The 24,675-nt window shown below is 51.1% G+C and overlaps 7 protein-coding genes across 7 annotated transcripts; 2 read left to right on the top strand and 5 right to left on the bottom strand.

The window, feature by feature from the left end:
- Positions 1-441: 441 nt before the first annotated feature.
- Positions 442-4,874, bottom strand: TGAM01_v207929 (hypothetical protein; the record flags this gene model as incomplete). The annotated part of the gene is made up of 2 exons (XM_024550208.1): positions 442-4,427; positions 4,508-4,874. 2 exons carry the CDS (start codon positions 4,872-4,874, stop codon positions 442-444), a joined length of 4,353 nt encoding a protein of 1,450 aa, XP_024405039.1.
- A 1,623-nt stretch (positions 4,875-6,497) lies between these two features.
- Positions 6,498-8,165, top strand: TGAM01_v207928 (hypothetical protein; the record flags this gene model as incomplete). Its single annotated transcript, XM_018805661.2, has 1 exon — positions 6,498-8,165. One exon carries the CDS (start codon positions 6,498-6,500, stop codon positions 8,163-8,165), a length of 1,668 nt encoding a protein of 555 aa, XP_018661084.2.
- Positions 8,166-8,687: 522 nt separating this feature from the next.
- Positions 8,688-9,592, bottom strand: TGAM01_v207927 (MAPEG family protein; the record flags this gene model as incomplete). The annotated part of the gene is made up of 4 exons (XM_018805660.2): positions 8,688-8,772; positions 8,840-9,014; positions 9,153-9,310; positions 9,402-9,592. 4 exons carry the CDS (start codon positions 9,590-9,592, stop codon positions 8,688-8,690), a joined length of 609 nt encoding a protein of 202 aa, XP_018661083.2.
- A 1,514-nt stretch (positions 9,593-11,106) lies between these two features.
- On the bottom strand, positions 11,107-13,126 carry TGAM01_v207926 (high-affinity nickel transporter; the record flags this gene model as incomplete). Its single annotated transcript, XM_018805659.1, has 3 exons — positions 11,107-11,870; positions 11,947-12,126; positions 12,217-13,126. 3 exons carry the CDS (start codon positions 13,124-13,126, stop codon positions 11,107-11,109), a joined length of 1,854 nt encoding a protein of 617 aa, XP_018661082.1.
- Positions 13,127-13,645: 519 nt separating this feature from the next.
- Positions 13,646-15,047, bottom strand: TGAM01_v207925 (transcription initiation factor TFIIE subunit alpha; the record flags this gene model as incomplete). The annotated part of the gene is made up of 3 exons (XM_018805658.1): positions 13,646-14,723; positions 14,789-14,894; positions 14,936-15,047. The coding sequence occupies 3 exons, from the start codon at positions 15,045-15,047 to the stop codon at positions 13,646-13,648; spliced, it is 1,296 nt and encodes a 431-aa protein (XP_018661081.1).
- Positions 15,048-16,124: 1,077 nt separating this feature from the next.
- On the bottom strand, positions 16,125-20,091 carry TGAM01_v207924 (structural maintenance-chromosome 1; the record flags this gene model as incomplete). The annotated part of the gene is made up of 4 exons (XM_018805657.2): positions 16,125-16,142; positions 16,217-19,832; positions 19,905-19,998; positions 20,061-20,091. 4 exons carry the CDS (start codon positions 20,089-20,091, stop codon positions 16,125-16,127), a joined length of 3,759 nt encoding a protein of 1,252 aa, XP_018661080.2.
- Positions 20,092-21,865: 1,774 nt separating this feature from the next.
- Positions 21,866-23,530, top strand: TGAM01_v207923 (hypothetical protein; the record flags this gene model as incomplete). Its single annotated transcript, XM_018805656.1, has 1 exon — positions 21,866-23,530. The coding sequence occupies one exon, from the start codon at positions 21,866-21,868 to the stop codon at positions 23,528-23,530; it is 1,665 nt and encodes a 554-aa protein (XP_018661079.1).
- Positions 23,531-24,675: the final 1,145 nt, after the last annotated feature.

Below are 24,675 nucleotides of genomic sequence, written 5' to 3'. Positions count from 1 at the left end.
GCAGAAGAGAGAGTGTGTATTCCAAAGTGCACAATCCTTTTTTTCTTTTCCATGTCATTTTTTCTTCATCTTTCCCCTTTTCTTCAGCTCAAAAGGTATAATAAAAATGGTAATTGGAAAAGAGAGTGAGTGAAGAAGAGAAGGAGAAAGAAGAGAGCTGAAAGCACACAAAGTGAAGAAAACAGAAGTAGAGACATCAGAGGTTGTTTCCATATGCAGCCTCCACCTTCATGGTCAAGTAAAAAAAAAAAAAAAACGATTAAGAAAAAGATGAAATGAATAAAAATGAAAGCCCTCCTTTTGGTTTCGCCGTCACTCGCGAGCTCCACGCTCGAACAATAATAATTCGCTAAATAGACATACATATTCGCACTCTTCTAAAACAGGGAATCCTGCACTCGCCATTGCTTCTATTCACTTCGCTTTGGGTTTCCATTCAGTTCATGCATTGACTGCTTGCAGAGGTCGATTTGGTAGAGATTCAGACCCCTCAGCCTCTTCGTTTGCTGGCTCATTTTCCCGCGCCAGATTTTTCGTTTTGCGCTCTAATTGTTTCTCATCTTCGTGTTCCAACTCCAATGTGGTATCTTCTTCGTCCTCGCTTATGGCCGAATCACCGACAGCCAAGTCCTCTGCGCCATTCTCATCTTCTTCTATTTCCATGGGGGGCAGAGGAGATCTTCGTCCATCGGAAAAGCTCACTGCCACCTCACTATCCGCATCTGAGGGAACCGCCAGCCTTCCCGCCGCGGATACACTTCGATGTTGAGCAGACGAATATTTCCGGTGGAGTTCGCGGAAACTTCTCGCCGTAGCGGTGCTGGCACTCGCGGCAGACGCTCTCCGATCACGAGACTCACCCTCGCGAGACTCGTCCTCGACATCGCCCTCGCCCTCGCCCTCGCCCTCCTCTATAGGGGCCTCAAGAACAGAATAGAAATCATCATCAATGTCTTCATTCAGTATAGGAGCAGGTAGCTGATCACATGATTGCCGATTGCTCTGCTGCTGCTGTTTTCGAGCCAGAATCTGCTCTTCATTATTCAAGACCTGCAGCTCGGTGCCTAGGGTGATAACAGAGGCCTTCTTTCCGTGAACAACAAAGCTTCCAGTGCCTCGCGCCAACGTACTGTCGCGAGCAGCATCCTCTGACGACGCGACTGGGCCTCCCTCCCTGCCTTTCCTGCTCCGGTGGTGGGAGAGGTGGCCAGCACTCTCCCTAAGGGTGCGTTGGAGACTACGCCGAATCTTATTTCTCTCGAATTTGTCCCCGAATTCAGCAGCTTCTCCGGTAGACGTGATAGCCTTGTCTGATGGATCTCTCCCAACTCTTCCCCGCAGCAAGCCAGCTTGTTTCAAGAATTGTCGTTCGTCGGCGTCCACTTCGTCACCGTCTGCGCGGTCAGATTTGACTGATGCCGCGTCGTCTTCGTCATGAGGCTCGAGCTGCGTGCTTTGTATCTTGCCTAACGGTAGCTGCGCTGGGGATGCGGTAATACTTGAAACGGAGCCGTGTCTGATGCTTCCAAGATCGGCCTTGGGCGTTTCTTGCACTTCAGACGGCGGGTACACTTCACTCGTTGGCCGTGTTGCTGGCCGTGTTGCTGGCCGTGTTGCTGGCCGTGTTGCGGGAGGCGATGCTGGTCTAGCCGGATCGTGCAGCTCCAAGGTAAACTCGTCCTTATCTGTGAAGAAGGATGGGAGATTTTCTGTGGTAGTCGACTGAGGTATCTTTTCAGAAGCTGCTACTGATGCCTGGGACTGGGATTCGGGTCGTTTAGCTGCAGATGGCTGTGGTGCTGAAGACACGCGACGCTCTTCAACCGCAAGTGGGCCGTCGGCCGGGGGGTTCTTCTCCGTAGCGACTTCTCCGTCTTCTTTAAGGTCCAGAACCAAGATGTCGCGATGGCATATTTCCTTCCAAATCTCCATTCGAGCCCACCGAAGCTGCGCAGACATGCGGGCCGCAGCCAGAAGCAGCTGCTCTCTGGTCCTCGGTTGGATAGGCGCAAGTATCTGCAGATGGCGAGCATTCCTAAGCTGGTTCTCCAAGGCCTTCTTGGAGTCCTCAATCTTTTGATTTGCCTCGGCAATCTTTTCTTCCATAAACTCACGTCTCGCTAGTTGAATATCTTGAGCCATCTTGTAATCAATTCGGCTCTTGGCAATCGATACTGGACCAGTTGGGGTGTCAACAAGTTGGGTGGCGTCGGAACTCTCAAGTCTTCTAAAAGCCCGACGACTGTGACCGTCATATGTGCCTCCATGAACGCCACGCATCTTCACGCCGGATGTTCCAAAGGCAGCGGCGTAGTTGAGCTTTGCCAGCCAGTCGTTAAGCTCGTTTTCGTCATCGGCTAAAAGAACTTCATCCAAGCCCCCCTGCCTCACGTAGATGAAAGCGTTCTTATGTTTTTTGTACGAAGTGTCAAGGAGGGCTACGGCGCCCTTGGTAGACATGAGGGCATCAGGCTTAAACTCTTCCAGTGGAGGCTTGAAGGTTATTGGTATCCCATCGTGTCCTGCTTTGATATGGCTGTCATACTGGTGCATGAGATTCTTCACCCAGCTTGTGTTGCGAAAGAAGTAGAGCTGAGCGCCGGTGAGAATGGCTCCCCATTCCTGCCATGGAGATCGCGTCTTCCTCTTTTTGGCTTCTTTGCGCCACAAAAGGCCGACTTTTGTGATTTTGATGTCGACAATACCCGGTGCATCATCTGTGTTCTCTAGAGGATTATCGGACATGAATGCGTCAGGACGAGACCTCGCGGACACAATTTGCAAAACACCGGTCCTGAAGAATGTCTTTTGCAGGTCCTTGAGATTGAGGGACTGCGCCGAGCCCAAGTAGTTATACTGGTCTTCCAAAGGTATGGTGGCCTTGAGATTTGGTCTCAGGACATCCAGATTACCATCAATGATGAGAGTATAGGGGTCGAGGGGCTCTTTCGCCGCCCGCTTGGCAGGGTCGGCCACAGGGGCTGGGATGGCAAGTTTTCTCTTCGTCTTGATGCTGCCTGGGCCATGGCGCTCGCTGTTGGCTTCAGCGTCATCTTCAACATGGATGAAAGGGGTGTAGCAAATGTTGTCATAGAAACACTCAAGGATGTCGTCGAAAATGCCCTCCCCGCGAGTGTTTTTCAGATAGTCTGTCTTTTGCATTTTGTGCTTGTTGTTCTTGTTGAAAACATCCGTGTGGAGAATAAGCAGAGAGAAGGCGATGAAATATGCCTGGTCAGGAGTAGAGTAGATGCCGGGGTTGCATTCGTGATAGCGATTCGCAAACGCTTGCAGAAATCGGTCGATTTGCTGCGTCTCTTTGGGAAGCTCAACCTCCATCAAGAGCTTGCGAATGGCCATGTCCATGGGGTCTCCGAAAAAGCTAAAGGTTCTCATGAAGCTTCTCAGAGCAGCGATAGAGAAGGGATCTGTGCCCTTTGACAGCGCAGCAGCTACAACGCCCCGGCTAATCATGCCCTCGATACGGGCAATATACTTGGCAGGAGACTCATCCTCGAATCGCTCTGGAAGAACGATGGACTCCTCTCTTGGTAGCTGTAGAGAGTTGGTCTTGGATGCGATGGATCCTGGCGTGGCGGGTGTGAAAGAGCCTTGCCGGCTAAGATCGGAGTTCTGGCGAAGACGAGTCAAGCCCAACAGGTCGCCAAAGCTCTTGCGGCCGATGGAGGTGGATGTTCGCGGAGCTGTGGGGGGAACGAGATGCTCATCGTTGGAGTCTCTGCCTACAGAGCTTAACGTAGATGATCTGCCCCGTCGCATAGGTGTCCGTGTGGGAGAGGAGTGGTCGGAAGGAGGTCCGCCGTTTGCATTAAAAAGGGCAATGGCTGGATTCAGCTGAGGGCCTTGTTCGATTTCGCCGGGATGAGTGCCTGCACTCTGGGCCGAAGTTGGGCGCGGTGTGGCCTCCACGCCCAGCGATGTAGTCGAGGATCGATCAGTCCCGGCGACGCTACCCTCTTGTCGAAGGTGTGCAAAAGGAAATAGCGGTTCCGGGGCCTTTTTGTTTCGCCGTAATTTGCTGAAAAAGGGCGTGGAAGGTAAGGGCTTCTTGGGCGTAGAACTAAGGCTGGTGTGAGATACTCGATCAGTGGAACTAACATCTGATCGTGAAGATTCAGACGGTCGAGGCGCTATGTTGAGGCCCGTGCCGGCGGAATCAACCGTGGTCTGGGTCGACGGCCGCGGCGATTGAGGCTCATCCGTAACGCTCAGCGAGGGTCGTCCTTGGTCGCCTGTAGACTTTCTAGGCATGGGATCGTGGTGGCGGCGGTTGGCACTGCTGGATAAGGGATCGTCACGAGGGATGTCCGTGGAGCGCCGCAGCATGGCGGCCAGTCCCAGGCGGGAAGCGGATTTCTTTAGGTTTCCCATTTCCATGGTGGGAGCTGTGGTGATGATGGCAGGAGCTAGACACGAGGGGAAAAGGGCACAGGTCAGTCGCCATGAGGTCTCGTTACGTCTGGACAGAGGGGAGGGGTCTGGTTACGTCGAGGAACAGGAGGGGGCTTCTCGGCCGCCTGCTTGACTCGGAGAGACAGCTGGGAGTCGGAAGCATTTCGAAATCGCAGGACGGAGAAGCGCCGGTGCTTGTTGGACTGCGGCTGGACCGGCGGGGTGATGGGACGATCCAGCGAAGTGTCAGATTCGCGGCTCTGCGGCCGAGATGTCGCGGACTCGGGCTCGGGGTCGGGTTCAGGTCCAGATTCAGGCTGGGGCTCAGTGGTGGCCTCTTCTGGCACCTTGATCTGGAGCGGCAGTTCAGGGACGTCGTCGGCTTGCGGCGCAAAGGGGACGTTATGGCGACGCATGTCAGTCTCACTGGCCATGATGCCGCGGCGGCGTAGAAATGGCATGACGGCGGCCGATGCTCATGATCTACAAGGGCTCGCCTGGCCGCTGGAAATTCCGGTGCGGCCGCTGAGCTTCCGACGACTGGACTCGGTTCGATTCGATTCGCTTCGCTTCACAATAGGACGGAAAGGAGCGACGAGGGACAGAGGGGGGGAGGCGTGGCCCTGGCTAGCTGAATGCGCCCGGCGCGTCGAGAAAGGGCATCGAGCAAAAAGGTCGTTGAAGCGTCTGGAGATGGTGCTGGACGGATCTGGTCTGAGATGCAAGGTGGACGCAAGAGATGAGAGCCCCAGGGGGTTCGGTTCAGTGCAGCGCAAGTACCGGTACGCGAGCAAGGCCCAGCATCGACGCCATAGCCTTAGCAGAGATGATATTGCATGGATGGCACCAGCAGTTCCCACGGTGGAGAGGCGTCCTTTGCAGGCCCAGGGGGTTGGGTTGGCATTTGCTCAAGGGGGGCCACAGCTCCGAGTGGACGCGCGTGTGCTTCGTTGGAAGCTGGCGGCACGACGTTGCAATTGGCCGCTGCAGCACCAGCGGCGGCCATGAGGCTGATGCGCAGTGGATCCTCGCCCCCGTCCAGAACACTGGCAGAAGCAGCAGCAAGCAACAGCCGCTATAATAAGCTATACACGGGCTACTGCTAGTCATCGGGCAGCGCCTAGCGATTCAGAGGCGGAATGGCGAGTTTCTCTACTCATGTCATCTTCTCACGGCGTCCGAGTGCCACACCAGGCCACGAGACGTGGTGCTGACAGGTGTGGCGGATGACACGCTGCGCTACAGCGTATCCGGCGTGCTGAACCTTATTGGCCTCTGCGCTCTACTGATGCGCCGTATAGAGTTGCATGGACATGCCAGTCGAGCCTGGCATGGCAGTAATCCTGCCCACCTGGCACGTCTGGATTACGAGGTCGCGGCCGCATGCCAAGGCGTTTCCCAGCGCTTTTACGGCGGGCTCATTCATGCACCACCCCCGGAAACAACGGCCTACCTGCGCAAAACATCCACTCTAGGAATCGGTACCGGTACGAGGCCCTCAGTGAGAGCTCTTGCTGCTCTGTCGACTCCAGCGCTCGCTGGGCACAGCCCCGCCATCAGGTACAGGCTACCTCCGGGCTGGTAAGTGTATTCGGTAGCCACGCGCTGCGGCCCCTAGCACGCAGCACATGTGCCCCCAGGTTCCCTCTACTCCGTAAATTCTCCGGGGCCCTCCACGTCCGCAGCGGACACCTTTGGCTGCTCAGGCTCTAGAACGCCGCCTAGCACTGCGTGCTGGAGCATGGCAAGCATGGCAGCCACTATTGCTTGCTGGTTTCTCTAAATCATTGCCTAGAGCATAGCCTCGCCCGAATCGCAGCTCTGGCTGGCCACCTCCCTGTTGCAACGCCCACATCTCTCCCTAGTATCAACACTATTTGCTGCCGCAACCTAATGTACCTACGCTACCACTACCTAAGACGGAAAACAAAGAAAAAGTCGCCTCCCAACAGCTCCATCGCCAGCGCCATGTATATTCAATAATCGATCCCATTTCTTACTTGTCGCGTGTCTCATAGCAATTTGCTCGATATCACTTTCATTTCAGTGACCCCGCCGAGCCGAGTCGCCTGCTCCAAACCGAGATGAAGGCGACGGTCGCTCCTCTGGTGGCCTCGTTGGCGCTGCTCGGCCCAGCCCACGGCGCGGGCATCTCAGCGTCATCGCGAGTCCCCTCGATTAGCAGCCACAACGCCAACACGGCCGTCTTCCCATTCCTGACGAAGCTCCGCGATAGTGCCATTGAGTTCATCTTTGGCCGTCACCCGTCCAAGGCTGCCCAGCCGTCTCCTCCCAGCTACTCGCAGTCTCGATACGTCAATGAGCTGGTCTTACGATTCAATGTGTCGACTGCCGTTGAAGAGGCCGCTCTCGCCGAGGCGGCTTCTCGTCTCTTCCTGGATGTATGGGCCTTTACCGATCAGTTTGTCGACATTCGACTTCATGTCGACGAAGTTGGCCCGCTGCTCGGCCTCCTGCCTCGATCTCTCCAGCTATCTCAATCGACGCTGATCCCCGACCTGGCCGCCGCGGTCTATCAGTCGATGCCTTCATCCAAGGACACCACCATGGCTTCGGATAGAATGACATGGGCACTGGCAGAGCCCCTGAGGCCTGCCGATAATCTCTTCTTCCAGGACTACCAGCCGCTACCCGTCATCATCCGCTGGATGCGCCTTTTGGAAGCAATGTTTCCGTCATATGTCAAGTACATCACGATTGGAAAGTCGTTTGAAGGGCGAGAGATACCTGGTCTCCGCGTGGGAGTGCCGCAGCTCGCCGATCCTAGCAAGCCGCGAAAGATGATTGTCGTCACAGGCGGACTCCACGCCCGCGAGTGGATTTCAACCAGCACTGTCAACTATGTGGCATGGTCATTCATCACCTCATTCGGCAAAGAGCCAATGATTACAAAGTTCCTCAACCACTTTGACATTGTCTTTATTCCAGCGGTCAACCCTGATGGCGTGGAATACAGCTGGCAGGTCGACCGTCTATGGCGCAAAAGCCGGCAGCAAACCAACCTGCGATTCTGTCGAGGCATGGACTTGGATCACACATTTAGCTTTGGCTGGGATAGTGCCGAGGCTCAAAGCGACCCATGCTCGGAGAGCTACGGCGGAGACAAGCCCTTCCAGGCTGTGGAGTCTGCTGAGCTCGCAAACTGGGCTGTGAACCAGACTGAGAATAATAACGTTAAGTTTGTGGGTTTGCTAGATCTCCATTCATATTCGCAACAGGTTCTCTTCCCATATTCATACACTTGCGCCACTGAGCCGCCCAACCTGGAAAACTTGGAGGAGCTTGCCATGGGAATCGCCAAGGCAATCCGTCTGTCCAATGGAGAATTATACTCGGTCACCTCCGCCTGCGAGGGCGCCGTAGCTTCCAAAGACGCCAAAGGACGTGATCCCGTGTGGTCTCGAATCGAGTCGGGCGGCGGGTCTGCCATTGACTGGTTCTACCACGAGCTGGGCGCGCACTTTAGCTATCAAATCAAGCTTCGAGACACGGGGAGCTATGGTTTCCTCCTCCCCAAGGAATACATAATCCCCACGGGAGAAGAAGTATTTGATGCAATGAAGTACTTTGGAGACTATCTGCTGGGAAACAATGGCATTGAGAAGACGATACCAGGCAAGTACATGGAGGAAGAGGAGGACGAGGTGGAGGAACTAGGCGTCGCAGATGTAGAATTCGACGACGGCCAGCAAGAAACCTTTGAGCTACGGCGGCGCAAATTCCGAAGATGAAGTTTTTGAGGTAGCGTTGCTGGAACTGGCGTTTTTTCTTGTTTTTATTCACGATGAGTTTTCAATTCTCTCTTCTTCCGGCCATCATGATATCCTACATAATTACTGCTCGAATAGCAACAGTTGTAATGAATTGATTAGAAAAAAAGGGGGAGAAGGAAAACAAATGACATACATGAGCCGTTTTGTTCTGTTCCTAAACTTATGAAGAGAGGAAATTCTGATGACAAAAATCATACTTATGCACACAAACACATGGCGTGAAGAGATGGTACGCGGGCCATCATAGCTTTTGAGGCAAACATTTGTGGTTTCAGCTCAAGAGCAAGGGGCTTGTATTGTTGCCGAAAGACTGTTACAAGGCGAGAGCTGAAACAAGCACGCGCCTTCTTGTTAAGGCTTTCTAACAGTGAAAATAGTAAAATCTGAATTAATTGAATTGTAATTTGATTTCCGTCTAGTGAAGATTGGTCTATATCGCAAAAATAAGAAGCCCAGGTGAAAAAATTACAGATTAAGAACTTAGTTGCTTGTAATAACCAGGTAAGAGGTATAAGCAGCCATCACCTTGAGAGCAAGATCCGCAGCACCGGAGAAATAAGCACCACTAGAAAAAAATGTTAGATAAAAAGGGGTGCCCATGAAGTTTTGCAATTGTTGTGTTTAGAACTTACAATGATCGGCCCTTGGGGCCAGCGTTGCTGGTGTAGCCGTAGAGGTAGACCACGCGGCCAAAGGACCAGGTGGCGCCGAGGAGGGCAGAAGCGACGGGGAAGTTGAGGCCGGCGATCAGGAGGGAGCCGACGGCGGGGACGAGGCTCTCGGTGTAGTTGTTGTGGGCGCGTTGGGCTGGGATATTCAGTCAGTTTATGGTGTTTTTGTGCGGTTTTGTGTGGTTTTATGCCACGATTCAGTTTCAACTCCATGCCGTCCATCAAACAGCGGCGAAGAGAGAAACGAAGATGAAATTATGGGTTTTCAGCTTACCGCAGTTAAACTTGTACGCGTTGGGGTCCTTCTCGGCCTGCTCGTGAGAAGCATAGGCGTTGGGATAGGCGACGCCGCTGGCCTTGCGGAACTTGCCGGTGCGCGCCATGTGCAGGACGTTGACGAAGAAGGCGGACGTGGCGGCGGCCAGGACGAAGCTGTGCGTGATTTAGCAATTGAACGAACAGTGGTTAAATCATGGTGTTTTGTAGACTTCTGTTAGTGACGGGTGGTGTTGCTGAGACTTACCCGTATGAGTTGGAGATTTCGAAAGCGAAAGGCATCTTGGACAGCTTTTTGTGATGTTGTGTAAATAATGGAACAGAGTTGATATTCTTGGTCAATTGAGTTATTAGAGTATGGAAGAGAAAGGGAATGAGCTTGGTAAAAATGACAGAAGCAGCAGCAATGGCGGTGGGCGTCGTTGTCAATTTAAGCATTCAATGTCCGCAACCTCGGAAGATCTCGTCGCTCTCCCCTGACTCGATCCATCCGAGCCCGACTCGAGCCACAGCAAAGAAGGAGTCGATGCTACATACAAGCTATTGTGATTCCACCCACCCGCTAACACTACCACGGGGCACCACTGAATACTACATACATACGCAATAGTCTATTACTATGGGTAGCTGCCTACTACATACTACTAGGTAAGTAGGTGCAGAGACTACGGGTTTCAACGGGCTTCAATTCCTGGCCAACTCGAGACAATCACCTCCACCAACATGAGACCTGCTTCAAGGCAGTAGTCACTGAGTAGCGAGTAGGCTAGCCGCCCCACCACCACAGCTACTGTATACGTGGTTTTTTCTTCTATTTTCTTCTCTCCATTCTTTCGTCTGCTTTTTTTTTCTCTTTCAAATCGGGCATCGAGGAATTCCGAATGCCGCTATTCCTTGCGTTTCTACCCTGCGTGGAGACATGGATAACACGGCAGATTGCCTCCTTAGTCTAGTTTTTTTGCTTCTTCGTTGCGGAGTGTTTTTGACGGATCGTGTAATGTTTCCTTAATACCTAAGGCATTACGTGTCGATTTATGTACGTAGCTACTAACGCTGCCTTGTTTTCGATGTACCTACGCTTTCATGTGGCCAAAAGGATAGTATATGAGAAAAATAGGCCAACGGAGAATTGTTGATTAATCTTTTAGGTCGTTAGCTATACGCGGATTCAGGATCTACACGGGTGCTTTGCTTATTCTAGCTCTATACAGATAGGAAGGAAGCTGATGATGTTCTAAAGCTCCTACAAATCTCAGTATCACAAGAATCTCGATGCTGATTAAAGGCATCACGTAGACAAGTTGCATTGTTAACAAAGCTTAAGAAAGCAAATGTTATTTTTTCCCAACTCTAGGGATAACAAACCAAACCAAAATTAAAACTCGGCTTTCAACATCCGCCGACGGTCCGCATCACAGTCCTCGGGCCTTCGCCTGGCGACATCCGCAACACATCCGCATCACCCAAGACGCATATCTCGTGCCTGCCCACAATATCAAAATGACACGCTTATTTTGTGTCTTAACAAAGACCACTTTTTTTTTCCCGTGCTGATCCTTTAAGCGAGGTCAAAACTAAAACGTAACCCATGCGCTTTAGTTGCATCCAGGAGAGCATAAAGGACGCTCAAAGTCCGCCGCTCCCAACGCCAAAAGTCCGCCTCGCTTCAGCTTCGAGCACATCGTATCAGGCATTCGGGCTTCAAGCATCAGACTCGTAACTCTCAGCTCAGCTTGATCCTTCGCAATAGATTGTCATGCTTATCAAACACATTAATAATATTGTTTTCATATGAATGAATCATCCTTAGTCACATTGTGACGCACAAGTAAAGACACAGTTTTCCTTGGTCCATGTATAAGTTCGGATGTATAAGTTCGGATGTCGGAGGATTCTGGCAATGGCCCGGCTATCGTTTTAGAGAACAAGCAACTCAATCAAAATAACACCACTCATCCTGTACACCTCTCTGCCGGCGGCCGCCACTCCAGCCCCAGCCCTTCAAATACGCGCCTCTCGGCCGTTTCCATATCAGGCGCCGGTCCTTGCTCCGAGCTCTCCAGATCCACCCACGAGCCGTCTGCACGCCTCCGGATGCCGCTGCTGTCAAACTTCAACCCCATCTTCGCCTTACAGTAGCGTCGAAGGTCTCGCTGGAAGGTAGTCTCTCCACTCCATCCAAGTATCGCGCATCCGGCCGTCTTCCAGGGGCTGATGATAATGTCCACTCTTCGGTGAGGCGCCGGTGCACCTCCATGCTCTTTGTCGTCTCTCGGCTGTTGCCACACTACCATTGCCTTATCCAGTGAATCAAATCCCGACCCAGCAGAGCGATCAGGATCACGCCATGGCAGAGGGACTTGTTCACGCTCACTATTTCGCATCGAAGCACTCAAAGTATGCTTGATGAAGGAGCTCTTCTCTAGGCTGTAAATGAGCCTTTCCACAACTTTGAGCGTTTGAGCCTCATCAGGGTGGCTAATGATCACATCAACGTCGCCGCTCTCAGGCTTGCCTCGCCGGTAGCTGCCAACAATTACCATTTGGAAGCCTGGATCTATTCGCCGGGCGTGAGAGAGAATGACATTGGCAATGGCTTCTGTTTCTGCTCGTGGGATTTTGAGTTGAAAATCATCATAGTATTTGACGCCAATCTGCTGGGATCTGTGCAGCGAGCTCCATCCATGCTCTACGATGTCATCGAGATCTCGCCACCCTAACCATACAAAGAGAAAAGCTGCGTTAGGCCTCAAGCCGCTTTCACTGTGACCAATGTTGTAGAATTGACATACCTTTCTTATAGAAGTCGCGAGCAGTCGCATCTCCAACTCCCCATATTTCGTAAAATTTTCTCAGCACGGTTAGTTCGGTGTCGACTGCAGCCGCCTTGGTCTCTGCAGTACATCCATCAGCCATCCACTGTTGGTATAGCTTTTCAATCTTGCCCCCGCATCCAGGTAGTCTTTCTATCTCTGCAACGATTTCAACATTAGTTTTCTGTCCCTAGATTCAATTCGAGTCACCCAAATGGGTGTAAAACCCCCTTAGGGAAACCGACTTACCCTGCGGTCGCTGAATCAGAAATGGATACGCGGCCAAAGCCGCAATCGACGTAGAGTACGCCCTAACACCAATTCGATCTCCCTGTAGAAGCCTCAACGTACGAACAGCTTGTAGTTCTTTGATGAATGCAGCATTTGGCGGGTTGACAGGAGACGGTCTCTGACAAGAATACGACGTATGGAGAAAATCAGGAATAGGCGGCAAGGGAACATCATGCTCCGACGTGGTCTCGCGATACAGCGTCGGCGGCTCAGCTCGTTTCCGTCCACTTGGAGTGCTTGGAGAATCCGTTCGTCGTCTTGCTGCCTGCGGTGAATGCGGGCTGGTATGGGTTCCCTGTTGGTCCTCGGCTGCACGAGCGAGCACTGCTGAGGCTCGAGAGTGGCCTTTGAATCTTTGTCTCGACGGAGAAGTCTTTGGAGTTATATCCTTCTTGGGCTGAGAGGGCAGTCTACGGCCTTGGTAGAGCAGATAGTCGTCAACGGGCAGCGCAACGTCTTTGTCAAGAGAATCCAACAGCCATGCCAGCTTAAGCACCAGAACAACATCTCCTGGCAGTCTCAATACATCCAAAGCAATGCCGCCATCTGTCCCATTTTGGGGTTTCAAAGCCTCTGATCCAGATAGTCTCGGACGTTTTGACGGCGGCTCTTGCGCATCATTTTCTCGTTCACGTCTGCTGCTTCGCTCTGCTCCTTGTCCGGCCCCGGCATAATCCACTGGTTCTGTCGCAAGCCTAAGCCGCCTCAGCTCGAACAGAGCACGCTCCGGCCTAGATATCTTTCCCACAATAATGGCAGCTTCCTGGCAATCGCGAGTCAGAGTAGGTATTCTTTCCTCCAACTTGTGCCGCTCATCCTCTTGTAAGTGAGTAGGAAGCAAGAAGATGCGTGGCAGCTCAGGAGCCATGGCTCAGGGCCTTGCGTGAGGTCGGTGTAAGCGTCATTTCACGAAATCACAAGTAGGAGAGCACGGGGCTCTTTTTGTATTTTACAGGTGAGCTTGTCGAGTAAAAAGCTCAGGCGCTGTTGGATTTGTTTGTCGTCATGCAAACAGCTGCGTGAATGACGGGATGGAAACTCTCCTATTGGCTCTTTAACCCGTTTAGGAAAGTTTTGCCCCACCCTAACTGTTATACAAATGACGGGACGAAAACCAACCACTTGCTTCTGTTCAGGTCCGTTGGAATGCGCAATCTCATTAATGGCTGCTCTTTTGTCTATCTATTGTTTTACTATTGTTTTCCTATTCAAAAGCAACACTAACACGCGGCGCTGTTGTAACTGCCAAAGGCCAAATATCAGGCCACCAATTAGCAGAGCGCAAACAACTTCCCTCCTCCAGGCCAAGTTGCCCCAGCCATGTCTAACCACCATGATAAAGCGGTAGATATTTTTATATATGCGACTCAAAAGAGTCGATCAGTCTTCAAACATCCTCAAACTCGACCTCATCGTCATCCTCGTCTTCGTCAAGGCCGCTATCATCCTTCTTAACTTCGTCCTCGACCTTGACTCTCTTAATCGCCCTGTCATCCGCGTTTACTCCGTTTCGAGATGCCTCGCCGGTTGGCGCTTCTGATACCTCGTTCTTGACGCCTGGCGTGCCAAGCCCCGAGTTATTACCAGTTGCCATGACATCCTCAAATTCATCGTCCTCTTCTTCAGAGGCGTATTCTTCCTCTTCCTCCTCTTCTTCTTCTCGAGCCAGAATCGCAGCCTGTTCTGCTTTCAGTTTCTCAAAAATGTCATCAATCTGTGTGCTGGAAGCACTATCGGCGGGCTTGCTCTGAGACGGATTTCGACCTGCTGGGTCCTTGCTCGCCCCCAAAGCATTGGCTTCAGCAGCTGCGGAATATGACTCTCCAGTGATTGTACTATTGGACATCCAGGCAGGCAGCGCATTTTGCTGTGCAATCTTTTCCTTGCGAAGCCTTTCGGCCTCTTTCTCAGCCTCGGATGGCCCGTCGGATGTAGATATATTGACTGCAATTGACTGTGGGCCCGTATTGGCCAGACCTCTGACCGCCATGGGTCGAGACGATGCATCATCGACGGGTATTGTGGCTGCGCGTTGGTGTGTCGCATCGCGAACCACAGGCCGAGCTTTTGATAACGCTCGATCAAAGTCGCATTCGGGGATGTGTGCCGCATCGATCTTGGGTAGAAGTTCGCTGATGAACTTGAATTGGTCGTTCAGTCGGGTCGACTGTTCATGTCCGCCAGCGTTTCGATCTGCTTCAAACGAGAGAGGGTGGCGGCATCGGTGGCAGATGAAGCCCTCTGGTCCAACGCTGTCCAATACCTCCATCGCCGTCCATTCTGCCTTACAGAACGAGCAGAAATATTCCTTCTTCTCATTTACGGGCACCGTCGTTCCTTGAACCTCCTTGTCTATGTTGTAAACCCGCCACTTGATGGCATCAATGGTGTGTCGATAGTTGATGTAGTACCACGTGCGATTGCTCGGTCGGGGATTCCCCGGTCGTAACTCTGATCTCGTGTGGCTGCCATAACTGTAAGTAGACTTCCCATCAAGACGTCAAAGCATAGCAGAGGAAATCATGCGTACACTGTTAGGAACCGATCTTCTCGTAGCTTTCCGCAAATCTTATGCAAATCTTTCGTATTGATGGCCATTAAATAGGCAAGATCGTCATCTCGTAGACTAATCAACACTTGTTTCAGCGCATTTCATTCTCATATCCAAGCATTCAACTCGTCAAAGAGGCGTACGCTTCATGAAGAATCAATGCGTCTACCACGAGGATGTCTCGCGTCGAGTAGAACGCCCGCATGACGGCCTTGATCAAGGTGACGGCGAGATCCATGGTGCCGACTCTGTATAAAGATCGCTATAGTCGAAGAAACAAGCGTATTGTAGATCGTTTAAGAAGTCTGCGCTGAATCGTTCGTCTCGATTTTTTCCATATGATGACTCTCGATTTTCGATGCGCCCTGGGATCCCTCGCAGCGTCGATATGGAAAATGTCGATGGAAGAAGAGGGTGGTTGGCGATTCGATTTAATGAGTATAATATTGAGCGATTTAATAAACTTCACACAAGAGAGGCGGCGCTGTTTCGGTTTGTAAAGGACGGAGAGTAAGTCATGCTCATCGGAAGGAGTGCATCGTTCTGGTGGCCCTTGACAGCGCAGCTTGACCCAGAATATATACTAAAATGAGGGTGCTGGGAATCGTCCCCGTTTCTCTCTTTCAGCGGGAGAAGCTGTCTTTGCGCTTTATACGAAGAAGAAATAGATTAATGTACGATTAGTTTTTCTATGGCTCAAATTCAAAGCATGCGTGTGGAAAAAAGTAAAGTTTGTCGCGTCATTGCGCCTCTTCTGCCTACCTAAGTATGTACTGCGGTCGCGACGCCAGTCAAGGTCGGATCTCGGAGAAAGGTTAGGCCATCGCTATGTTCCTACATCCTGTCACGCCGCACCAATGCACTGTCAACGGTTAACCCTTTTGTTAATTCAGATTCACTCTCCAGACTGCCTTCTTACTGTCATAAAGTATCTTGCCATTTTTATCTGCTAGTAGGTATATAGATTGCATGTATATACCCCTGCCGACTAGACATCATTATGAAACCTGGGCATTAAGTAGAAATGGTAACCTACTATATAAACCGTAGGCAAGCTGACGTGCCCTACAAATCATATCCGCCAGAGGGAATCAAACCAACTCAACAACGGCAAGAAAAGTATATATTCATCCATACGCCAAATAAATCATTAGCTCGTAGTAATCCAAAGGCCGGGGCAGCGGCCCCGTTCATTGATTTCCTACGTTTTTCCTATCCAGCCTGCCTTGCTCTTTACACACTGCCCTCCCATCCGGTCGTTACTGATATTGATACAGAGGTAGATAAGAAATATTGCCAGAGAAGTTGCTTTCTATCAAGCATATTTCCTAAGCTATAGTTTGAAAGAAATCAGATTAGCTTTGATACATACCAATGCGGGGCGATATATATATGTGTGTCACTTACATCCAATGTTAATGTCCGAGAGCTGTTGACCTCCTGGTCACGATAAACGCCCACAAGACTCTCGCTGTCTTGGAACAGGCCTGCTTTTAAACTGATGACGATGAACTGCATGCCAGGGCCGGAATGTTCCCGAATGTACTTTTTGATTTTATCCACATTGGCATTGTCCAGTGCAGCGTCCACCTCGTCCAGGACAAAGAAAGGACTCGGCTGGTAGCTGTGGATAGCAAAGAGAAGTGCCAGTGCTGCCATAGTCTTCTCACCACCAGAGAGATGCTCCATGTCTCGGAATCTCTTGAGCGGGGGCATGGCATGGAACTTGATGCCTGACAGATACGGCATATCTGTGTCTTCTTCAATATCCAAGTATGCCTGGCCACCTAGCGGATAGGCGTCAGATCGGGTAAGGTCCTTGTACACGTTCGTTATTTGGTCCGAGATGTGAACAAAGGCCTTATTGAAGAGTTCATATCTTCGCTGCTTGACATCGTTGAAAGCTTCCTTGGCCTTGTGTGCTGTTGTTTTGGAGTCCTCGTATTCTTGATCAGTCTGTTTGAGCCTCGTCTCGACGCTTTCTAATCGCTCCATCGCTCTCATGTTGGGATTTAGCTTCTCCAATTCTGCTGTGAGGGTTGAAATCTTCTCTGTCAGCGTGTCCTCGACGCTGGGTTCCCCGGATTCCTTGAGGTCCTCGTCAAGGCCGTCGAAATCGATTTCAATACCGTGGTCATCGAGCGCGATATCCATCATCTCATCATCTCCGCCATCAACGTCCATGGCATCTGGATCCTGTCGTAGCAAGTCATCTTGCGTCGGTAGGTTGTCCAGAGCTCCCTCTGTCAATGGGATCTGAATCTGCTCGAGCCGACATCGTCGGAGCAGCGCAGACTTGCCAGCGCTGTTCTTCTGCACAGTTGTTTCCAGGGCGTTGATCTCCCGTTGACAGACTTCGATATCTTTACTCCGTTTCTGCAGCTCTGCTTTAGCCTCGCTGACTGCCTGGTTCTTCTCCGACAGCTCAGTCTTTAGCTCCTCGAGGGTCTCTCCGAGAGCGTCCAGCTCGTCTTGGTCTTCGCGCTTCGACTCCTCGATTTCAGCCTTCTCTCTGTTGTAAGTCTTGACGTCGTGTTTCAGTCGCTTTACTTGATCTTGTATTCTTTTGATGCGTGCTTCGGTATCGCTGTGGCGTGAAACTTCCCAGTTGAGTCGAGTTTCCAGTCTCTGCCTCTGGACTTCGTACTGGTTGCGCTTCTCGGAAATCTCTTGTTCTAATTTACCTTGGGAAGCATCGTATGCACGAATGTCACTGTATCCAAGCTTCTTACAGAATCCAGCAAAGACGTCATCCTCCACACGCGCAATAGCGTCGCGGAACTCTTGGACTGTGTCCTTGGTGCGATCCAGTTGCTCCAACTGGGTTTCATATTTGGGCTGAAGTTCTTGTAGCTGCTTCTTTTGGCTGTCGAGTTCGCGTTTCTTGCTTGTCCAGTTCTTGTTCAACGCTGCTAACTCGTCTCTGGTAGCCGCCAGTTGCCGTTCGAACCCGTTAAGCTCAATCTGTAGAGATTCTTCCTGAGTTCCCCGACGATCCGCTTTTGGTAGACGATCAATCTCGCTCTTCAATTTGGCCGCCATTCGCTGAAGATTCTGAACATCAGCTTCTTCGAACTTTCGCTTTCCGCCTTTGGGTTCAGGACCACGACCACCCGTCATTAAGCCGGCTTTGTGGATAATGTATCCCTCTAGTGTAACGGCCTTGACCGGGATTTTCTTCTCGTAACAGATGTGTTTAGCGATATCAAGTGTATCGCAAACCACAGAGCTACCACATGCGTATGACATTGCTCTCTCGACTGCTGGTTCAAAGTTGATGGTATCGATTGTGAGTCTAGCGCCCGGAAAACCCTTGATGGCGGTGTTGACAGCATTAACCTTGATATTGTCGAGCGGGATGAACGTCATGGGGGAGAATCTTTGCTCTTTCAAATACTGAACACACTCCACACCGGTTTTCTCTGTATCGACAACCACAGAGTCGAAGTCTCTTCCCAGGGCAACGATGACGGCCTCGTCGTATTTCTTTTGTTTGGGCGTGCACAGGTTGCCAACGCGGCCACGAACTCCAGGAAAGATCCGTTTCAAAGTCGTTACCATTTCTTTCATGCGCGTCTCCCTATCATTCTGGCGGCGGCCATCGTCGGCCTCTCTTAGCTTTTTCGCAACATCTTCGAGCTTCTCCTCGAGCTCAGTCCTTTTTTGGTTGGCTCGCACTCGCTCAGATTGGAGCTGATTAAATTCCTTCTTCTTGGTGGTGATTTCATTAGTGATGTCTTTTGTTGCGGATTCCGCCGAGCTTCGCCTTTCTCCGATGCTGGTAAGCTCTGCCTCCATTTTCTCAATGGCAGCGGAGACACTATCTACCTTGCCCTTGAGACTGTTAACGGTAACCTCATCCGCCTTCCTCTGCCGCTCAAGGTTTTCCAGTTTTGCCTGGTTGGAACCAGAGCGAGCCAAAACCTGTCCTCGGAGCGCGTTGTACTCTTTGCGGTCGTCGTCACTTATTTCTCGGCCAGTCTTCTTCAGCTGCTCTTTGACATCTTTCTCAAAAACATCCTGGGCCTTCTTGACGCTCGCAATATCCTTGTTGACTTTCTGAACAATTTCAGTTTGCTCGTCAAGTTCCTTGCTGACTTTCTGCGACTGAGTCTGTAGCTTTTCAATTTGCTGCGTCGATTCATGGATCTTCTCATCAAATGGAACCAGAGCATTTTCTTTATCCTCGATATTTCGTTCTGCGTGCTTGATATCCTTTTCCACCTTGTTAACCTGCTTCTGGACAGTAGATTGGTCTCGTCGAGCTTCCTCAAGTCGATTCTCAAACACTTGTACATTTCTTCGAAACTCTTTCAAGTTTTCATGGTGATCTTGAATGGCGGCACTGGAATCGTCCATGGCTTTCTGAAAATGGAAAAGCTTCCACAAGCAGTGCGTGACAATGGCCGCATCTCTTTCCTCGGTTTTCTTTTGAAAGCTGTCTGCCTCCTTCTTCTGCTCGCGGTATTGTTTGATTTCGGAGTTGATACCACGACGGCGGTGAAACTGGAAATTCTGGTTTTCGATGGCTTGCTCGGCTTCGGCCTGGAGCTTTTCGTACTCGGACTTGTATTCCAAGCTTCCCGATATCTGTTCAATGAGACGGGTGAGGTCTTGGGGAGATTGTGAAGCAATAGCCTCGACATCTCCTTGGAAAACGAGGAAATTGCGCGCCTTGATGAGGATATTTTCCGCTTCCAGGGCCTCGTTGTATTGCTGAGCCGTAACCACTCGGTCGTTGATCCGGTACTCGCTAGCTCCCTGGCTAGTGATGGTTCTCTTCCATTTTTGCTCCTCTCCGGCGTCGTCTTCATATACAGCCATGACCCAAGCGGTCTTTGGATCGCCTCGAGACGCCTTATCGTCGTCGGCAAAGTTGCTCGCATCGGCAGTCGCCTGGGCGGACCCATCGTCGTTGATCTTGGATGTCTTCAGAACGCGCCCACGGTAGACAAGCTCCTTGAGGTGCGTAGAGCGCAAGTGAGAGGATTTGATGCCAAGGACAAAGGAGATGGCGTCCATGCTATCCCACCCTCGTGATTAGCACAGCGGCCCAATAGCGACGGGCACGAATATCTTAGTTGAAGCAACTCACGAATTGGATTTGCCCGATCCATTGGGTCCAATAATCGAGGTGAAGTAGGAATCGCCGAATAGGAGGGTATGGTGGCCCTTGTAGGACTTGAAGTCTTGAAGCGCAGTTAGTAAAGCCCAGCGACCACGATCAACAACGAATGCAAGTAGAACATACTGTGCAACTCAAGGCGGATGAGTTTGCCCATGGTGAACGAGGTGCAGCGGCGCCCGCAGCCCGCAAAATTCAATCAAGATTCAGTCGCAACCGATACAAAACAAAAGCGCTGGTAACGAAGCAGCTCTGGCGGCGGAGCACGCGCGGAGTAGCCCAATCTCAGAGTCGACACAACACCACACGATGCGGATCTTTCAAAGCAGTCTTCTCATGGGCGGTGCAGCGCAAATTACAAGTTTCCGCGACGATGCGTGAGGCTGCAGCACGTCATGCTAGGGAAAGGCGAGGTGTTGCTGGTGAGCGGTGCGCAATGCGAGAAGCAGCTTTGACGCGTCGCGAACTGCGATTCTGTAAAGTTCACTAAAACAGGCACCACTCTGCTGCTGCTGGGTAGCACCACTAATGGGACCTGGGCCTAAGGTAGGACCAAGGCGCTATAGCGAGCACACGTTATGGTGGGGGTAGGGCAGTTTTGCGCTGGCCTTGGGGAGCCGAGCTTGCTCTGCCATGGATCAACACCAACCCATTTCCGTACAATGGCCGTTCCGCATCTGGCGCAATGATGTCTCAACCACGTGACGTTCTTCTGGACTTCACAAACAATAGGCCCAGCTGTTGACGCATCAAAGCCGCTTCACAGCTGACTCAAGACCCCAAAAAAGGCTTGTCTTTGTTTAGCGCCCGGCCTCCTCCAACCAGAGAGCGGAACCGCAGCACCTGCTACACAGCAATGGCTCTCGACTTCTTTAGACCTCGTCGACGACCTGCCTGAAAGCAAAAAGAAAAGAAGCCAATACAGTGGGCTGTCAGATGGCTTGGACCACATTACCTTTTTTCCCAATGACGTGCTATGATATTTCTCTACGGCCACTTTGTACACCAGATCTTTGACCTTAAGCCTCGTCTCCGTATAAGACTGTATATGTCTTTTGCGTCCATCTTCCGGGCTGCTGCCGGGTAGGAAAGAACACTGCTTAAGCCGCCGCATGTGAAGTTATCCCTAGCCCAATAAGATGCAGCAAAATGTCCCAAGTTCCGTTCTTCTCTGTCGTGTGCAGCATTTTTGCCCGAGTAATGCGATGCATGTGCTCTGTACACTCTTTGCTGGGAACAGGGGTCCAGCAGCCGCTAATCCAGAGGGCATGTGGGGTTGTTGGGCTACTGCCCGTGTTTTGCTGTACTTTAAGCTTCAAACGTGTTGGAAGGCGCTACCCAAAGAGACCTTTATCTCCTAGCCGTTGCTATTGTCGCCATAAGTACTGAGTTGTAGCCTCGTCATCGTTCTAGGTACCTGCTAACTGCTTGAACTATCACATGGACGAGACCGCGACCCTGGGCTGGGGACAGCTTGGATAGAGGCATCCTGCGGATGATCATCGATGGAGCCATGACATTGACTTGGGCTCGCATCAACATCGCAACCTAAAAAGAAACTCTCTTCTGTTTTATATTTTGCCCTCCCCTCTTTTCCTAAACCTCTCTCCTGGCACCTCAAATATAGCCTCGCCTCTTGCTGGCGCTCTTTCTCTCTCCCATTATCCTGTTTCTACCCCTACGTATCTTGACCCACGTTGTCGATCTGTGGTCATTACTTGCGGTGACATTTTTGCCACCGTTTGCAATTATATCAGCCATCATCCTAGCCCGAACATCCATGATTTGATCCAACCGCGATACTGCCGAACCTCTTGACTCTTCGGTCGGATCCTCAGAGATTGTAGTCTATGGGCCTGTGAACGACCAGAAGCCCAGCCTTATCTGTGCAAATCAGATCGTGGTGCTAGCCACAATTGCCCACCGTGAAGATGGACGAAGAAACCAACTCGACTACTCCTATTTCAACGCCGGGCACCAGGTCGTCCGGCAACATCGACCGCCTTCCAGCCACTGCAGAGGCGGATCTTGCCTCTCCTCTGAGCTCATCGCCACTCGACGCCGATGTCCTCGATTCCCCGACCCTCAGCGCAACGACGCCCAAGAGCCACAGGCTGTCCAGGAATCCGTCCTTCTCTGGCAGCAGCAGCACCTATCAAGATGACTGGGACACGCTGCCGCCGCTGGATCGATTGACCGTCCTTGATCTCCTGGACAATTTTGCCCTGCCGCAGCAGCTCGAGAAGCTCCAGAGGGGCATTTCCGCCCAGACCGACAAGGTTCGACGATCAAGAGATGCCTTCAAATCCAAGACCCAGCTGGCCCGCGAGCGAATGGTGGAAGAATGGCGGCGACGTGTCCCCTCGGCCGACGAGCAGCTCGAGCGGTACAGGAAGCGCATGCGGGAGCGAGTCGAGAAGCTCGGCAAGCAATGGAACAATACCAAGGCCATCAGTCTCCGAGAAAAGATATCCTTCATCTGCGGCGTTATGAACATCTTTGCAAGCGGATACCTCATGGGTGGTTTTCCTGAATGGTTCCACATCTGGTATACTGTCCAGCTCATATACTTTATGCCCATCCGTATCTTCACCTACAAGCGGCGTGGAATGCACTACTTCTTGGCCGATCTCTGCTATTTCGTCAACGTGCTGCTCAGTCTTAGCCTCTGGGTCTTCCCCCAATCGAAACGGCTCTTCATGGCGGCGTACTGTCTGTCTTATGGCAACAATGCTGTGGCAATCATCATGTGGCGTAACTCCCTGGTATTCCACAGCTTTGACAAAGTCACGTCTCTCTTCATACACATCATGCCCTGCGCCACGCTCCACTGCATTGTGCACCTCTACCCGCCTGCAGAGCAGATGATACGGTTCCCAGCTATCTACGCCATCAAGTATTCGGTCCCTGGATCGCCGACGGCGTACGCGAATGTCCTCTCCATGCTTGCGTGGAGCACCCTTCCCTATGCAATCTGGCAACTAAACTACTACTTCTTCATCACTGTGCGCCGAAGAGACAAGATTGCTGCTGGCCGTCTCACGTCCTTTACCTGGCTTCGACGATCATATGCCAAGACCTGGATTGGCAAATTCGTCCTCGCCCGCCCTGCCGCGCTGCAAGAACCCACCTTTATGATAATTCAGTACTTTTACGCCGTGCTCACCATCCTCCCCTGCCCGCTCTGGTTCCTTAGCCGATGGGCTTCCACCGCATTCCTCCTTGTTGTATTCGGCTGGAGTATCTACAACGGTGCTACCTTTTACATCGATGTCTTTGGCAAGCGCTTCCAGAAAGAGCTCGAGGCGATGCGAGCAGACGTCATCAAGTGGCAGAACAACCCAGAGACGCTACCCCAGTCTCCTCATATGACTCCACACACGGATGGTCCGCCTGTGCAAGGTGGCACAAGTTTAGACGCGCAATTGGCAGCTTCGCCTCTGGCACCGTCGCCAATGCGACCGACTGCCGGAAAGGACAGAACTACGAGCCTGGACCATATACCCATGCTAGATGAAACTTCCAAGGTCAGCGCTACTGGAGTGGACAGAGGGGATGACGGCATCGCGAGGGAACGGAAAGCAGGCGAAGACTAAGAATACGTTTTGATTTTCTCTGTTTTGTGAATCTAAAGGGGGTTGGATAAGGGAAGAAAGGAGATGAGGAGAGGAGGTGGTTGTTGTTGTTGGTGATGTCAGAGAAGGGGGAATTGGAAAGTCAAGTGTTGGCAGTCACAACGCCTTTAATGCCAAGAGCCCGTGAAATAAACAGTTAATGAATGATATACGGTAAGCTGAACGTTATGGGGCCGGGGTTTCTTTTAATGTATCTATCTTCTTTTTTTGGGTGTTGGAATGATATCCTCGCAAGTTTTGTCTTATCTTGGTTTATTTGTTTTTGGTAGAAGCTTTTATTCGACTAGGCTTTTGAGTTTCTATCGAAACTTTCTTTTTTTCCCCTTTATTTCTCTTCTTCATTACGACCTGGACATGGGACTGAGTGAGCGGATTAGCTATAGCAACAGGAGAACTTGAGCGTAGGTTTGTTTGGATTTGGATGCTAGAATACTACTGGCTTTTTATCATCTTCGTCATTTATTAGATAGTACAACGATTATGTCTTTATACACATTGCATCACTGTCCACATTGAGTGCAAATTGTCAAACGTAGATTGATAGATTATATGTTCATTTGTCAGTTCGTGATCAGATATATGCCCTATCCTCTCTATAAATGCGCTGGGCTGCACTGAAGCAGCAAAAACTGTGACCGCTGTCAGGAAGCTTTCCTGGTCGTCTTAATGACCCTTTGCCTTTTCATGCTGCAATAGGGTGTCGAGTAAAAAAGAAGAAGCCAATGTACACCTTGGGCCTGATAACAAATAGCCCGACCCAAAAACACCAGAAAAAAAATAGTAACCATGCCGCTTAAGCGACCCAAGAAAAAATACCCTCGTCACCGCCGCGCCAGATTATGCCAAATGATAAATAAATCAGATGAATAGCAAAGACGTTATCGCATTTCATTTCCGCAGTCTCAATATCCCAGGCTTGTGTGGAAGCATTTCACACGCCTTGCCAAAACAGCGTACATACTCCCTGCGTAAAATTGGAGGGAAAAAAAAAGCAAAAAAAAAAAAAAAAAAAAAAAAAACTAGTACTTTGGAAAAAAGGAGGAGGGACGAGACGCCCTGGGTATAAATATAAGAAATGGAGCATCTTGTCCAAGGAGAGATGTGAT

The sequence above is a fragment of the Trichoderma gamsii genome (assembly GCF_001481775.2).
Source record: "Trichoderma gamsii strain T6085 chromosome Unknown Scaffold_31.2, whole genome shotgun sequence".
Lineage (NCBI taxonomy): Eukaryota > Fungi > Ascomycota > Sordariomycetes > Hypocreales > Hypocreaceae > Trichoderma > Trichoderma gamsii.
The sequence above is the reverse complement of the archived record's forward strand: the minus strand, read 5'-3'. Positions and strand labels throughout refer to the sequence as shown.